Source organism: Ictalurus furcatus, chromosome 11 (genome assembly GCF_023375685.1).
Source record: "Ictalurus furcatus strain D&B chromosome 11, Billie_1.0, whole genome shotgun sequence".
NCBI classification, from domain to species: domain Eukaryota; kingdom Metazoa; phylum Chordata; class Actinopteri; order Siluriformes; family Ictaluridae; genus Ictalurus; species Ictalurus furcatus.
This window is the reverse complement of record NC_071265.1, coordinates 11672547-11688829: the sequence shown is the minus strand read 5'-3', so window position 1 is coordinate 11688829 and position 16283 is coordinate 11672547. Positions and strand designations below refer to the sequence as shown.

The window sequence follows — 16283 nt, the reverse complement described above, 5'->3', positions numbered from 1 at the left end:
CTGAAGCTTTCATGCTGTTTTGTGGCTGGTGGTTAAGAGACTGCTGGGAAGATTGGTGGCATTATAAAGTACCAGAACATTTCAGGTCAAAACATGGTTGCCTCCGCCAGGAGGTTAAGACATGGCCGCTGATTGATCTTTCAGCAAGATGATGAGCCAAACAGACTTCTAAATAAGCACGTATGATAAAAGAAACAAAATCCATGTTTTGCAAAATCCAAGGTCCTCTACAGGTCTAGATACTACAGGAATAGACTTTTCTTTGGGGGGTAAAAAGTTATAAACTATAAAATAATACAATGTCCTTGCATGTCTTAGTTTAAAAAAAAACACTTATTGAATGTTATAGATATTTTGCTCATTTTCATGCAAGCCAATAATTCTGGAGGGTACTGTATATGCTTTAAACCCATAGCATGTGTAACATTACAAAAGCAACCTGCAAGTTTTCAAATTCCAAATTACAAAAAAGTGTCAATATACAAAATGAAACCGTCATTTCCAGTAGATATGCGGATGTTTAACATGGCACCAATATAATTTTATCTGAAAACTGAATCACAGCCATGAGATAACCAGTTTCTTAAATTTAGCAGCAGTAAGTGTGAAACTTATATGGATTTTTAAACATGGCAAATAAAAAAATAATTAAAAAATTCACCAGAAGAAGGCACAGGATTGCGCGAACACTGATAGTGTTTTTGTCCTCTCACTGCGGCCAGTAGCCACTCTGTTACGGCATGTAACCGAAGGCAGGACCTGGAGGATCCTCGGTCAGAGTGGGCGAGTCCTCCTCCTCTATTGGACTAAAGCTCAGAGAGCTAAAGCTAGGCTCCTCTCCTTCATACATGTGCAGCTGCTCATTGCCTCTATGTCGTTTGAAGTAAGAGTTCGTTTGGTGGCCGCTGGCCTCGGACAGGTGCTCTGGGTTTTCCTCACATTCCAGTAGCGGCTGGGTCAATTCGGAACGAGAGAACACCGACGCCTGAGTGCCGGGAGTCTGGCCTTTATACCCGCTGCTCACTGTGGCAGAGTACTGCACGGTGCTGACCGTGGTTTGGCCCGAGTCAGCCTCGTCATTGGAGGACACGCTCTGGTGTGGAGTGGACATGCCGGACGATCCACCGATGCCGCTGCTGCGCTCCTCCGAAAAGTACTTCTTGAGCGGCATCACTGCTTTATCCTCATCGCACAGGGACTTTCCGTCATCCATGTCCACCTCCACCACGCTCACCTCCGCCAGGATCCTTTCTTTCGGAGTGTCGGGCTGAGGGAGAGCAAAGAGCTAGTTAGCTTCGTACACACAAATATGAGTTTGATTCACGTTATAGCCTTCTCATGAATCAGAATCACTTTATTGCCTACGAGTTGTGTACACAGAACCCTCTGATGGCAAATTCTTCAAGAAGTCCAGTCAGATTGACCTACTACTACAACCTGGAGAATGTATCATTTAGAGTTTATAGTTCACAAACCTTGTTGGGACAGTCAGGTGACCAGTTAGCAATAGTTCTGTGAGACGGGTTGGGGACCTGTGGCCAGAAACGCCTCTTTAACCTTGAAAAGAGGTAAGCAAGCAACAAAATGTAAGACATAAACCAAGATGTTACGGCTTAGGCTACAGTCAGTTATCAGATCTATAACCCAGTTTAGAAACATTATATATTTAACCCAAACTCAAAAAAGCTGATTTTTAAAATGATTATAGCCCTTTGAATGGCTGACTTTTTATATAAATTCATGTTTAAATGATAACACAGTGCTAAACCCACATTTTCCATTTAAAGCAGAGAATACTTGTAAATATAACCTAGTTTGTAATATAAAATGGGTTAAGCAGATTCGAAACAATTATGTCCAATACACAAGTTATTTCAGGTTGACGTGGTAAATGGAAACTCTGAACATGCAAGCTAAGCTAGACAGCTAATGTTAGTCATGAATAAAATCATGATTGTTATTGTACAGTATATTTTGATAGGTTTTTTGTACTGTTAAATTTTTTTTTTAATCACAAACAATAATCACAACCCCGGTTTCATAAAAAGTTGAGATATGTGAAGAAAAGAATAGAAAAATCTTCTGAAATCACACTACATTAACTGGAACATGAGATTACTAACAGCTTGTTGGGATGGAATGACGTCATATTTTCTATATTAATGGAACCTTATGGGATGTAATTGTAGACATTTTAGGCTATTTTAATGATTTCTTGGGCATTTAAAAACATTAAACAAGTGTTTTATTTTATATACTTTTTTTGTGCCTTTATTTATTCATTTACATGTGATTCATTTACATGTGATTCATTTACATGTGATTCATTTAAGTATGATTCATTTGCATGTGATGCATTTACATGTGATTCATTTTCATGTGATTCATATTCAAATGATACATTTTCATGTAATTCATTTATGTATGATTCATTTACATGTGATTCATTTACTCATTTGCTTCTCTTTAAATCCAGTTTTAGACGGTGATATTACAAAGGTCTTTCCAGATTATTACTTGCTACAGTGTATGAGATAACCCTAGTAAAATTGCCTGAATTCTATAATATAATTTGTTCACCATGTTAGGTTTAAATCCTCTACAAACAGATTCGCAATTAAATAACATTACATCCTTCAAAGCATTGGCATGTTCTGCTTACTCTCACAATCCTCCAAACACCCACACCCAAAGTCTCCATAAACAAATGAGACAGCACTGTATCCTAAAAAACTGAACGTTGTCCACAATGTGAAAACAACTCGGAGAGTAAGCTGAACTAACCAACAAAATTACCAAGACTGATAAACAGTCTGCGCACAATAACAAATATAATGTCCTTACCTTTTAAAGACTTGTAACAAATAATATAACAGTGTAGCACGTAAAGCCGAGGAGATAACACTAATAAAATTAAATAAACAGAAACTCTAACCCGGTCAGAGCATCAAAACAGAGGAGCACATTAATACAGAAGTAAATTTTAAGAGGAGTAAGTCCACAAAATCTAGGTGGAGTAATGCAACGACGATATCTTCAATAAAAAATCCAAATTCTGTAGAGCTGGAAGGCCGAGTGCAAAAAATAAAAATAAAAGAAGAGCGAAAAAGACTCCGCTGTGTAGGTGATGCAGTTCACCACGATATCAAGAGTTTAACATAGTCTCCTGCTTCCTCCGCTGAAATAAAGTCCTTCTGAACATTGTTATATGTAACGCGAAGCCGAGCTGGGTGAAGTATTCCATAGCGAGCGCCCTCAATACCACGAAGTTGACGCCGAACCTCGTTAAACGCGGCCCGGGCCCGGGCTGTCTTGGCTTTGTAGTCAGGGAAAATGGAGATGGTCAAATCCCTCACTTTAATCCGCTGGATCTCTCTCGCACAGCGTAAAATGTCAACACAGTCACTGTGATAGTGGAATCTGCACACAATAGCTCGTGGTCGTTCACCAGGCTTGGGCTTCGGCTGAAGGGTCCGGTGGGACCGGTCCAAAACCGGCTCCTTCTCCAGACCAAACGCCTCTTTTAACAAGGCCGCTACAGCAGCAGTTGTACATGTGTCAGCGCCCTCTGGAACTCCCACTATCCTAACATTATTGTGCCGTGACCCCGACTCCAAATCCTCACATTTATTCTCTAATTGAGTCACGGTCGCAGTGAGAAACTCGATAGTAGTCTTCATATGAACTGTCATCGGTGCAACCAGACAGAGCGTGCTCCATTTCCCCAACAGTACCTTTCAGTGTTGATATGGTAGCCTCGGTATCAACTTTATCACTAGCCTGCTGTGTTTTCACGGCCTGCAGATCAAGCTGGATAGTAGACAGCGCTTCCCCGAGAGTCTTCTGGAGCTCCTTTTTAAAAATATCAGCGATGTCCTTCCTCAGTAAAGCCAGCAGCTCAAGCATGAGTGTGGCGGATTCAGGGGAAGAAGGGGACTCGCTCGCGGCGCGCACACTTGGCCTCAGTCGTGTCTGAATGCTACCATGGGTTTTCGTGTTCTTTCCAGACATTTTAACGTACCACAAAGTTAAAATTGCAAACAAGGAAACAGAGTAGAATAAGTCAAAATATATTATATGACCGAAAAGCCAAATTAATTACAATTTTAATCGAAATCAGCAGGAGCCTCCAACTTCGTGTCCTACTCCATCGAATTCCGAATTCCCATTTTATATACATTATTAAAACAAAGACAAGAATCTATTTTTAAACATACAGTATAATTGTAATCCCTGAATATATACAGTATCTCACAAAAGTGAGTACACCCCTCATATTTTTGTAAATATTTGATTATATCTTTTCATGTGACAACACTGAAGAAATGACACTTTGCTACAATGTAAAGTAGTGAGTGTACAACTTGTGTAACAGTGTAAATTTGCTGTCCCCTCAAAATAACTCAACACACAGCCATTAATATCTAAACTGCTGGCAACAAAAGTGAGTACACCCCCAAGTGAAAATGTCCAAATTGGGCCCAAAGTGTCAATATTTTGTGTGGCCACCATCATTTTCCAGCACTGCCTTAACCCTCTTGGGCATGGAGTTCACCAGAGTTTCACAGGTTGCCACTGGAGTCCTCTTCCACTCCTCCATGATGACATCACAGAGCTTGTGGATGTTAGAGACCCTGTGCTCCTCCACCTTCCATTTGAGGATGCCCCACAGATGCTCAATAGGGTTTAGGTCTGGAGACATGCTTGGCCAGTCCATCACCTTCACCCTCAGCTTGTTTAGTGTGTTTGGTGTCGTTATCATGCTGGAATACTGCCCTGTAGCCCAGTCTCCGAAGAGAGGGGATCATGCTCTGCTTAAATATGTCACAGTACATGTTGGCATTCATGGTTCCCTCAATGAACTGTAGCTCCCCAGTGCCGGCAGCACTCATGCAGCCCCAGACCATGACACTCCCACCACCATGCGTGACTGTAGGCAAGACACACTTGTCTTTGTACTCCTCACCTGGTTGCCGCCACACACGCTTGGCACCATCTGAACCAAATAAGTTTATCTTGGTCTCATCAGACCACAGGACATGGTTCCAGTAATCCATGTCCTTAGTCTGCTTGTCTTCAGCAAACTGTTTGCAGGCTTTCTTGTGCATCATCTTTAGAAGAGGCTTCCTTCTGGGATGACAGCCATGCAGACCAATTTGATGCAGTGTGCGGCGTATGGTCTGAGCACTGACAGGCTGATCCCCCACCCCTTCAACCTCTGCAGCAATGCTGGCAGCACTCATACGTCTATTTCCCAAAGACAACCTCTGGATATGACGCTGAGCATGTGCACTCAACTTCTTTGGTCGACCATGGCGAGGCCTGTTCTGAGTGGAACCTGTCCTGTTAAACCACTGTATAGTCTTGGCCACCGTGCTGCAGCTCAGTGTCAGGGTCTTGGCAATCTTCTTATAGCCTAGACCATCTTTATGTAGAGCAACAATTCATTTTTTCAGATCCTCAGAGAGTTCTTTGCCATGAGGTGCCATGTTGAACTTCCAGTGACCAGTATGAGGGAGTGTGAGAGCGATGACACCAAATTTAACACACCTGCTCTCCATTCACACCTGAGACAATAACACTAACAAGTCACATGACACCGGGGAAGGAAAATGGCTAATTGGGCCCAGTTTGGACATTTTCACTTAGAAGTGTACTCACTTTTGTTGCCAGCGGTTTAGACATTAATGGCTGTGTGTTGAGTTATTTTGAGGGGACAGCAAATTTACACTGTTACACAAGCTGTACACTCACTACTTTACATTGTAGCAAAGTGTCATTTCTTCAGTGTTGTTACATGAAAAGATATAATCAAATATTTACAAAAATGTGAGGGGTGTACTCACTTTTGTGAGATACTGTACATATGACAATTGCACATCTTTTAACACAGGCTACAAAAAAAAAAAAAAAAAAAAAAAAAAAACTGAGCAGCAAACCAGAGAAAATGTTTCCAATTAATTATATTTTGTATAATTATAAAAATTATATATAATTTTATATATTTTATATTGTTATTAATCACACATATACCAACCACTTTACTAGGAACACCTGTACATTTATGCAGTTAATCAGCCAATCATGTGGCAACAGTGCAATGCAAAATATAATGCAGATGCAGGTCAAGAGCTTCAGGTAATGTTCACACCAAACACCACAATGAAGAAAAAGTCTCATCTCTGTGATGTTGACTGATGTTGGTACCAGATGGGCTGGTTTGAGTATTTCAGAAACTGCTGATCTCCTGGGAATTTCACACACAGCATTCTCTAGAGTTTACACAGAATGGTGCGAAAAACAAAAAACTCTGAGTGAATGACAGTTCTGTGGGTGGAAACGCCTTGTTGATGTGAGAGGTCAGAGGAAAATGGACAAATTGGTTTGAGTGCCAGGAAAGGTATAGTAACTCATATAATCACTCTTTACAACTGTGCTGAGCAGAAAAGCATCTCAGAATGCACCAAACATCGAAGCTTGAGGTGGATGAGCAACAACAGCAAAAGACCATATCTGGTTCCACTCCTATCAGCAAAGAACAGGAATCTGAGGCTATCATGGGCACAGACCCAAACAGTTGAAGACTGTTGAAGAGTAGAAAAAAAAGTCACCTCGTCTGTTTCCAGTCTTCAACGGTCTAGTTTCAGTCCTAAGTATAGAGTATCTGGCTTTCACTGCCAGTTCCTGTAACTGTATGAACTACAAACATGCCTTTTCTATTGTCTGTGTCACACATGGATCAGTTGATCATCATCCAAAAAAATTGTGGATGTGTGTTATTTAAAAGTTATAAATCACATCATATCTGAGCAATCAACATATCAGAATTTAGCAATGATGCATGTTTGGACATATGCAAGTTTAATGCGCACACAGATTTTCACCTTAAAAGATGGAGAGAGGTAGTTTTTCAGGAACCAAAACTTGACAGGGGTTTTAGTGTGTTGGAGGACAGACAGCATCATTATTTTGAAAAACACAAAAGTACAGGATGAAGGAAGGTGATAGATAAAAGCAAATCAGTGGTATGCACGTGTGTGTGTGTGTGTGTTTGTGTACCTCAAGAAGCACTCATACAGATGTCCAGATGCCACTGAAAAGATGTTGAGCACATCCTCCTTCTTTGTATCCCCTTCCTCTACACTGGAACCACCTGTTAAACTGCAAAACACACACATACACACAATGGAAGTGTCATGTAAATGACATACAATCACAGAATTCATCAGAATCGATGAGCCCTGTGAGTGTTGAATGATGTTTAGGTGTTCTGCAGGTGGTTTATTGATTCACCAGGCAGACACACTTAACCTTGAGCGTCTGAATAAACAAAAAAAAGCATGCACAAATGCATGTCTAGCAAACAATAGTTATGCACTTGTGTACAAGAAGCCTTCTTTTTATATGCTCTGTAATTTTCCACAGCAGATATTAAACCGTTATCTGACTCGGCCCGGACACCAAAGATCTGCTCAAGAGCATTCGGTCCTCATAATGAAGAAATTGAAAAGAAAGCCTTTGGGTGGCTGAGAGTAGCACTACACTACTTCAAACCATGAGAACATGCCGCATCATGGACAAGTGAGCACTGGAAACACACTGAATCATCATTACAATTGTGTACGTTCAAATACTACTGAGGGCTTAATAAAAATGTACTGAGTAACATTCATTAAAATACAAAAAAACAACCCAAAAAACTGTGTTCTGGTCACTGCGACATGAACACTCACTGTTTCTCAGGGAGGTCCTGGACAGGCTCTCTCCCTCCACTGCTACCATAATACGAAATTAAAGTTAATGAATTCAATTCTGCAAGAAATATCATGACTAATCTGAGCAGAATGAAGGACACAGAGAGTTCCCAAGATATTGAGTTGTAACACATCACAGTTGTACGTCATCATAAGTCTCTTGCACTTAAACCCTCTAAACACAAATAATAGATACATTTTTAATCATTTCAAAAGTTAGATATGAATAAAGTGATTTTTGCATGGCAGTTTTCCCTTAGAGCATAGAGTGATGCATTTGTGACAGGAAATGATATTGAGCTGGGTGTTACAGCAAAAAATGATAGTACAGGAAAAATCCTTTTGAAAAAGTAAGCAACGCATGTATGCGTTGTTGTGTTGTAGTAGTTTTTACTACTACTACTTATTTATTATTATTATTATTATTATTATTATTTAATATATAATTATTATAAAATGTGGGGGCTCATTTATCAATGATGCAAATGCACAAATCTTTTAATGTGAAAATGCAAAGTGTGGGATTTATCAAAACTAACCTTGCATGGAATTCATCTAACGTAATAAACCATCTAGCCTAATAATTCTAGATGGTAGAAATAATGCATTGGCTCAGGGCAGCTGAGGAATGCATTCACAAAGGACAGCTTTTATTCAGTCATGCCTGCTTGATTAATCATGAAAAAGCTATTAGTGCATTTTTGCGGAAAAATAAATCTGTTACATAGAAACAAGTTGTAGTTCCTCACTTTGTTGGAGGATGTCACACATTGTGCCATTTGTAAAGAATGAGTTTTCCAGACTGATTTGTTTGCTGAAAACTCTAAGTGGCTGATCAGCAGATGCAGATAACCGTAACCCAAGTGATAAAGTGTGAGAGGAAAATGAAGCACAAATGGGATATCTGTGCACATCCAAGTCCTTTCAACAACAGACTTTTTGGCTACAGGCACATTTTATGGTGAGATTTGGGATTATACCAGGTATTTCCCAGACATCATTGAGAAACAATAGACTGTATTCTGAATGAACAATATTCAAAATGCTTTATCTGTTTATCTTAGGGATGCACCGAATGTTCGGCAACCAAAATTATTCGGCCAAAAATAGCAAAAAAAAAAAAAGCACTTTTGGTGTTACGCCGAATAAATTTGACCGAACAATGACGTGTTTGATGACGTGCCAAATAGCCTAGCAACCAGAGTGAGACGCGCAAATTTCATGATCTCCACTTCCGGCAGCGCGCTTGGAGCGATGAGCGGGCCCGGGCATGCACGTGCTATGTGCACGTGCGCATGCTCTACAGATGTTGACAACCGTGACATTGTTTACTGTGGACACATGCACATTTGTTTTGTTTCTGTTCCGTAGTATTCTGTCACGTCGCGAGACATAAGGGAGTAGAGTACGGAAGCAGGTAAAGACGTATTTATTTAAAGGAACATAACATTAACAATGTATCTAACTCTACTATATCTACTATAATACTCCGCGAGGTGTACAGGGACGTGAGCGGTATATATCCCCAATATAATCAACCGTATATAGCCGAATAGAACCATTTTCTGCGCTCTTCTCAATGCACTTTTTAGTTGTAGGCTACAGAGTGTTCCATTCTTTCAGCAGTCAGTTATAGGCCTAACATAGGCTATTCAAGGGGGGCTCAAAGATGACCACATCAAAATATTTTTATTTTACTCATTTATTTATTTAAAGTTATATTGTGCCTTGTTGGTAGTCTATGCCTGCTGGAATGAAAAAAAAATGATCAGTGTTAAATAAATATTTTGAAATTGTAGTTTTTGTAATTTTTATTTTGAAGACAAAATAGTAAAAAGCACATTTTGACTATTTAATTTATGCAATGGTGAAAAAAATGGCAAAATAAATGGAAAAAACGCAAAAAAAAAATGTGTTTGGTTTCGGCCTTCGGCCAAGCTTTTCATTATATTCGGTTTCGGCTTCAGCCAAGAATTTTCATTTCGGTGCATCCCTAGTTTATCTGTTTAGTATGTGTCTCATACACTCCATGCAGTGGGGGCTCAGTGGTTAAAGGCTCTGGGTTATTGATCAGAAGGTCAGGAGTTCATGCCCCAGCACTGACACTACCACTGTTGGGCCCTTGGGCAACGCCCTTAACCCTCAATTGCTCAGTTGTATAAATGAAAGAGATGCAAGTTGCTTTGTATAAGGGTGTCTGCCAAAATGTCTTAAATGTAAATGTGTCTCAATTGTACTATAAAAATTTATCTTTTAGGCAAATCAAATAATTTTTCTTTACCAGACAAATTTTTCTTAATTTGTGCCTGTACACAGTAGTCATTCGTGGCTTAAATCAAAGACAGCACTTTGCCCTTCAAATTCACTTTGTGAGTTCAAACCACAGGTTTTCTGTAAATGACCAACTCGGTAAACTTGTTTAAAATGATAGTTACATACAGCAGATGATTATTTATAGGGACATATTAAATATCTATTTAAAAAATTTTTAACACCTGCATGTGTGCGAACATAGGACCGGACACACGAAACATCACAGACTTAATTAAACCCTACGCCACCGAAATATTTCTAGCCCTTCACCAGAAAAGTGACTCCGTGTTGAAAAAAGTCGAATGGTGGATGAATTAGAGCAGCATTTAAAATGGTCTTGTTCTTGTTCCTTCTGAACAAGTTCTGAACAAGTGGAAGATGGGAGGAAAACTAGCAAACTACAAAAAACTATACATTCAGCAGAATTACTATGAGCATATAAACTAGTTGAATAAGCAATAATTAATGCCTGTTAAGACTAATATTAAAATGAATGCAACCCATCAGTAAACGGCTGGTGCTAGAGATCCTGCTTCCTGTCATCTGAAGACACCTAAGTAAAATTGCAACCTTCATTTATTCTGTCACTTCTGTAATTTCCTCACTTCAGCAGAAATAATAAATAAATAAATAAATAAATCTCTCAAAAACCCACCATCAGTGAACAGAAAAACAAACAGGTTAAAAAGCTTTCTCTCATTCATGTCTCTAGTCTAGACTGTCTATAAAACTATATCAAGTCAAATGCACCCTTCACTCCACTGGGTGAAATTGCCAAATACACAATAAACTCATCTTGACCATACAAATGCAAACTCGATATATGCTTGACGTACCTCGTGATCAAGTCCCACAGGCCTTCGCTTTGTCGATTCACTCAGAAGATCTTCATCGAGTTTCTCTGGCTTTTTCTGAACCTGCATGCCATAGACAGACAATTTATGAACAGTATGAAATGTTTATGTGTATGTAGACTTTAAAGACATAAATGTCAGTGTACTGTTAATTTCCTGACTATTAACATGCAGGAAACTTTGAGGGGAAAACCCCTCCACTAAAGGAGCAATGATGCAATATGTCAGTAATCTGACTCACATAAGATTCTAGTGCTGCATAAATCAGTATGTCACACCATGCATGAACACTCACTCAGACTTTGATGATCTTGCTGTGAAAGCTGTTGAGCATCACTATAACATCTCCAGCATCTGCAGGTGAGTCTGTTCCATCGTGCCTAGACATAACGGGATGAAAAACAATCCTGCATTACTGTCAGTAAAAGAACGCCTGCACAACAGAGCAACTATATACAGTACTGTGCAAAAATCTTAGGCACATGCAAAGAATTGCCGTAGAGCACAGATGCCTTCAAAAATATTGAAATGAAATGTTTCTACGTTAATAAAAATACTATAAAGAGCAGTAAACATTAATAACAACAGTAACAGTAATTTTTTTTGTCTGAAAAGTGGTTTCTTACATAATATGTTGGTTTTTTACTGACATACAAACATTTATCTGTAACATTTCATTTTGTGCTGGAAAACTAATGTTTTGAAATCTAAAAAAAATTTTGTACTGCCTTGATGATGTAGAAGTCGTAACAAAAATCTGTAACAAAGTTTGTACTAAAAAAATGAATAGGGTGCCTAAGACTTTTGCACAGTACTGTATCTGCAGTAGACAAGTACAGTAGTAATCTTCATGTCATTAGAGTAAAACCTAGGAACTGAGCACATTATGTTACGCTGTCACATCTTAAGATTAACAGAAACAGAAGGAACTACATTGTTGTACTACTGCATACTTCAGTGTAGCCACATTTGTTATTATCTAATAAGCCACTATTATTGTAGCTGCTTTTTATTATCTTAAGCCACTTACCGTTACAATCAAAATTATTCAATCCCTTCATGGCAAGCATCTTTTGTACTTAGTAGAGAACCCTTTTGCTGTACTGACCTGCAGCAAACGAGATGCATAGCTTCTGGTAGCGTTCCTGAGGAATCTTAGCCTATTCCTCATGAGCAAGGGCCTCCAGTTCAGTAATATTCTTGGGTTTCTGTGCTGCAACTGCCTTCTTCAAATCCCACCAGACATTTTCTATGGGGTTCAAGTCAGGTGACTGTGATGTCCAGAGCAAAACTAGAGAAGCAAACATCAGGACACCAAACATGTCTGTTCATAAGTGTCGCATTTGGTACATTTCATTTTTAAATAAACTTAACCGTCACCGCTTAACCCTCATGTATACAAAAAACAACAGGTGTCTGGTACGGCATCAGGAAGGACACCAGCATCTAAAAAGGACGATTAGAATTGAATTGTAATGGCAAGAAAAAAAAAAAAAATACAGACAATGAGACCTAATGAGGTCTTGTTTACATTATCCAACCTTCATACACTTAGGCCAAGTTAAACATTGAGATGAAGAGTTAATCTAATTAATTGCCATAAATGTCAAACCTGAGACAACGTTACACAGTCAGTAACAATTCTTCACTTGACTGAAGCTGAATTTATTACTTTGAATGCTTATGAATTGTGCATTATGACCTGGCCAACATATAGATTGGTCGATTTATCTGCCATATTGTCACATACGTTATCATTTCTATAACAGCTCATTCACAGGGGCTTGTAGAGGTGCTCTACATAATCTAAGCCAAATAATAAGCAGATTAAAAGCATGTGTAATTGCTGATACAGTTTTCTGTAAAGATATGTTTTTTTTGTTTTTCTTTTTAACATTTACAGGAGTCGCCAGTGTCAGAGATTTATAACAGTCAGTGGTACATGACATGAGAAAGTCTTTAGGACAGAGGAGATTGTGCTTTCTGTTTTTTTTCCATTAACATGACAAACTGCATTTTTTGTTTTATGAACTCTGGAAAAAAAAAAAAATACAGGGCTGGTTAGGGAATTTCTGTTTATATCTGCTATAACGTAAGTGATAAGAGGAACGTGTTCGTTTCATGGATGTTCCGCAACATTAAAGTATCCGACGTCTGGTTCTTTAATAGACAGTGAAGCTTACTGACACCGATCAACCTCTTTAATTTCCCCGACCAGTTTGATGGCATGTTCAGCTGGTCTTTAAGGCCATCCCAGAATGCTTTGTGCAGAATTTCCTTAACATTTTTCTGTAAACTGCAGGTAAAAATGTTTTTTTAAGATACACAAAAAATGATATTTTCTATTCTAGTTTTGTGATTCAGTAATTTAGTAAATGATTGGGTTTTTGAAGAACTTTACCTTCCCTCAGCAGGCTCAGTGGGTTTGATTTGGAAGTCACTGTTCATTGTGATCTCATGAGCCAACACCATGTTAGTCATGCCTTTAGCCGTCTCCATCAGCTCCTCCATGGTCACAGACTTGGATGGGCTGGCTGTTAACACAATCAGAATAATATACAGACCTCCGCAGTAAAAACAGAATCTTTAAATGCCGAATACAATGTATACAAGCAATATCTCTATGTGCAGTTAACATTGAGCAGTACAGAAATATTAATATGTAGGCTTGTGCAGTATTGATTTTCCCCCAGATGTTTTAAATCGCCATTTCAGTTTTAAGGAGAGTCGAGGAAGCGTAATATTATCAATTGTGCAGTCATGAGAAACAACTCAGCTGGATAGTGGATTTTTCTATGTGATTCTGCAGTAATATGCAGTAATCAGTTAAACAAAAACATTTTTTAAAAAATCATTTTTCAACATAATCCATTTAGAAAGCAATTATCTAATCTCATCGCTGACATTTTCACTGTTGATGCTGCTCAGTGTGGAGCTGGAGAACAAAGGAGAAAAAAAATAGCATATTTGATCACTTTCTAATTATCATCACTATATTTTGAGTTTTTGTAGGCCAAGAGCTGTATGGCAAGACCAAGACCACTGATTTGTGGTCTCAAGACCAAGACCGGTCTCAAGTACCACAGCACAAGTCGGCATACCGCACAAGCCTATTACTATGGTTTGAAATGTAATGTTTTATTTGAATTGTATAATCAGTCCGTACAGGATTTCGCTGAGTTTTCTTGGAGATTGTTGTGGCCAAAAAATGCTCAATTTTACGGTGTCTTTACTGTCTCCCTCTTAGAGAGTGGGGGAGAGAGGGAGAGAAAAAGAGAGAGGGAGAGAGAGAGCAGAGAGAGAGAGAGGGAGAGAGAAAGGGGGGGACAGGGGGAGAGAGCGAGGGAGAGAGAGGGGGGGGGAGAGAGAGGGGGGACAGAGAGAGAGAGAGAGAAAGAGAGAGAGAGAGAAAGGGGGGGACAGGGGGAGAGAGAAAGGGAGAGAGAGAGAGAGGGGGGAGAGAGGGAGACAGAGAGAGAGGGGGGAGAGAGAGAGAGAGAGAGGGGGGAGAGGGAGAGAGAGGGAGAGAGAAAGAGAGGGGGGAGAGAGGGAGACAGAGAGAGAGAGAGAGAGAGGGGGGGAGAGGGAGAGAGAGGGAGAGAGAGAAAGAGAGGGAGAGAGAGATTCTCTTTGCTGAAATTTAAGATAGACAGTGCAACATTACTACAATATTACAAGGTTTTGCATGGTAAATTGAAAACAATAAAATACTGAGACTAAACGAAGTCAGTATAAAAAGGAGGAAAATGCATGTCAGTATAAACTATCTAAAAACCCGAACAATTACAAGGATAAACATGGAAGCATATGCCTTTGAGCAAAAGCCAAGAACAGTTCTAAGGCCTTGTTTACACTAGTGAATTTTTGTTTTAAAACGCATAATTGTTGCTACGGTTACGCATGTCGTCTCCTCTACTCTGGCGTTTTCGACCGTACACTACTCCGGAGACTTTTGGAAACGCTGAAGACCCTGGTTTAGTTTGAAAACTACAGGCCCACGTTTCAGTGTAAACAGACCAAAATGAAGACTTTTGAAAATGAAGGCTCCGCCCACATTCGCCCCCTGATTGGGTCTTCTGGATCATTGCGTATCCTTCCCTGATTCGTCAAGCCCCTACCCCATGACCATTACGCTACCTTGATCATATACAGAACAACACGGAGACTGAACCGCAAGATTTGCTGGCTTTGTTGTCATTCATAGCAGCCATTGTGCAGTTAAATTCTGTATTTTATCATACTGCAGCTGCTACATGCACAAGAGGCGAGCTACGATTAGAGCAATCAGCAACAAACCTCCTTTCAAGCGGCATAAACCGGAACGCCATGGATACATGGAACGCCGGTTTGTTGCGCCTGCCGGTGACTAGCAAGCAACTTCCTGTTTACACTTGTATGCGCATGCCCAGTGTGCATGAATCAAACAATTTAGATGGAGGGGGACAAACACACAAAATGCACACAGCTGCTTTATCATCAGGCCCTACTCAGAAAAAGAACCATAATAATAAAGGAGGTCAATCACTAATAAATCTAACCGATGATTTGCCAACTGTAGTCAGAGATATAAAATCTCAATTGTGTTAAATGTTTGTGTGAGAAGTGTAACAGACATCTTTCAATCACCTTGTCAAAGGGTTTCCACTAAAGTCTGCTACTTGAAGGGCTTTGCAATAGGAAATGTTTTCAGGAATGTCGATAATGTCTGCAGAAAACAGAGGGGGAGAAAGGGAGAAAAAATAGTTACAGTCGTAATAAGGGCAACCCAGTTACAGTACAACATTAGTTTACTATATTAATGTACTCAAGAATGCAAAGCATCTTTCTGTAGCAGGGAGTGTACTCTGATTCAGAAGCAGGTCAAAGTTCAATGCATTTTGCTAGAAATGTTTAACAAAAGCGCTTCGAGTCAGCCTTGGCACACGAGACATGAAACACGGAATGGACTTGAGGGAAGTGGCCATTTAAGTCCATCTGAGTTGCCGCAAATTACGGCACGGCCTTGCCAAACATGGGGTCCAGGCTGTAGAAGCGCCGTATGAAACTTGAAAATAGTGTGCAGAAAGGGGATAATTATCATCCCGGCCATGTTCCCAGCAGAGAGGGAAATAGTCACAGTGATGTCAGTGCCACAGCTAATCTAAGAGAGCTTAAAATAAACAATAAAACAAAATAAAACACAGAAGCTGCAAAAAAAAAAAATACACATGGTGTGTGCAAGCAAGTGTGTGGGAACTGATTCTGAGGAACAAGAGCTGCTATTTAGAATAATAATGCCTCCAGTAAAGAAAAAAAACAGTCCTGAACAAAATAACAAGGAGTATCATCGAGGTGTTATTGCTATAAAGATATTGCTATAAAG

The 16283-nt window shown here is 39.6% G+C and overlaps 1 protein-coding gene across 1 annotated transcript; it reads right to left on the bottom strand.

Annotated features, from left to right (window-relative positions):
- Positions 1-733: 733 nt before the first annotated feature.
- Positions 734-7416, bottom strand: LOC128615145 (interleukin-6 receptor subunit beta-like). Its single transcript, XM_053637002.1, has 3 exons — positions 7060-7416; positions 1476-1557; positions 734-1267 (listed from the first exon to the last, which is right to left on the bottom strand). Exons 1-3 carry the CDS (start codon positions 7224-7226, stop codon positions 734-736), a joined length of 783 nt encoding a protein of 260 aa, XP_053492977.1. The 5' UTR covers positions 7227-7416.
- Between the last annotated feature and the right edge of the window lie 8867 nt (positions 7417-16283).

Bases quoted from the DNA above. Each gene is read 5' to 3' on its own strand.
- LOC128615145 (XM_053637002.1), bottom strand. From the start codon at position 7,226: ATGAATTCTGTGATTGTATGTCATTTACATGACACTTCCATTGTGTGT. The intron at 1,558-7,059 runs GTACACAAACAC...CCTCTTTTCAAG, and splicing joins CTGTATGAGTGCTTCTTGAG to GTTAAAGAGGCGTTTCTGGC. The intron at 1,268-1,475 runs GTTTGTGAACTA...GCTCTCCCTCAG, and splicing joins CACCTGACTGTCCCAACAAG to CCCGACACTCCGAAAGAAAG.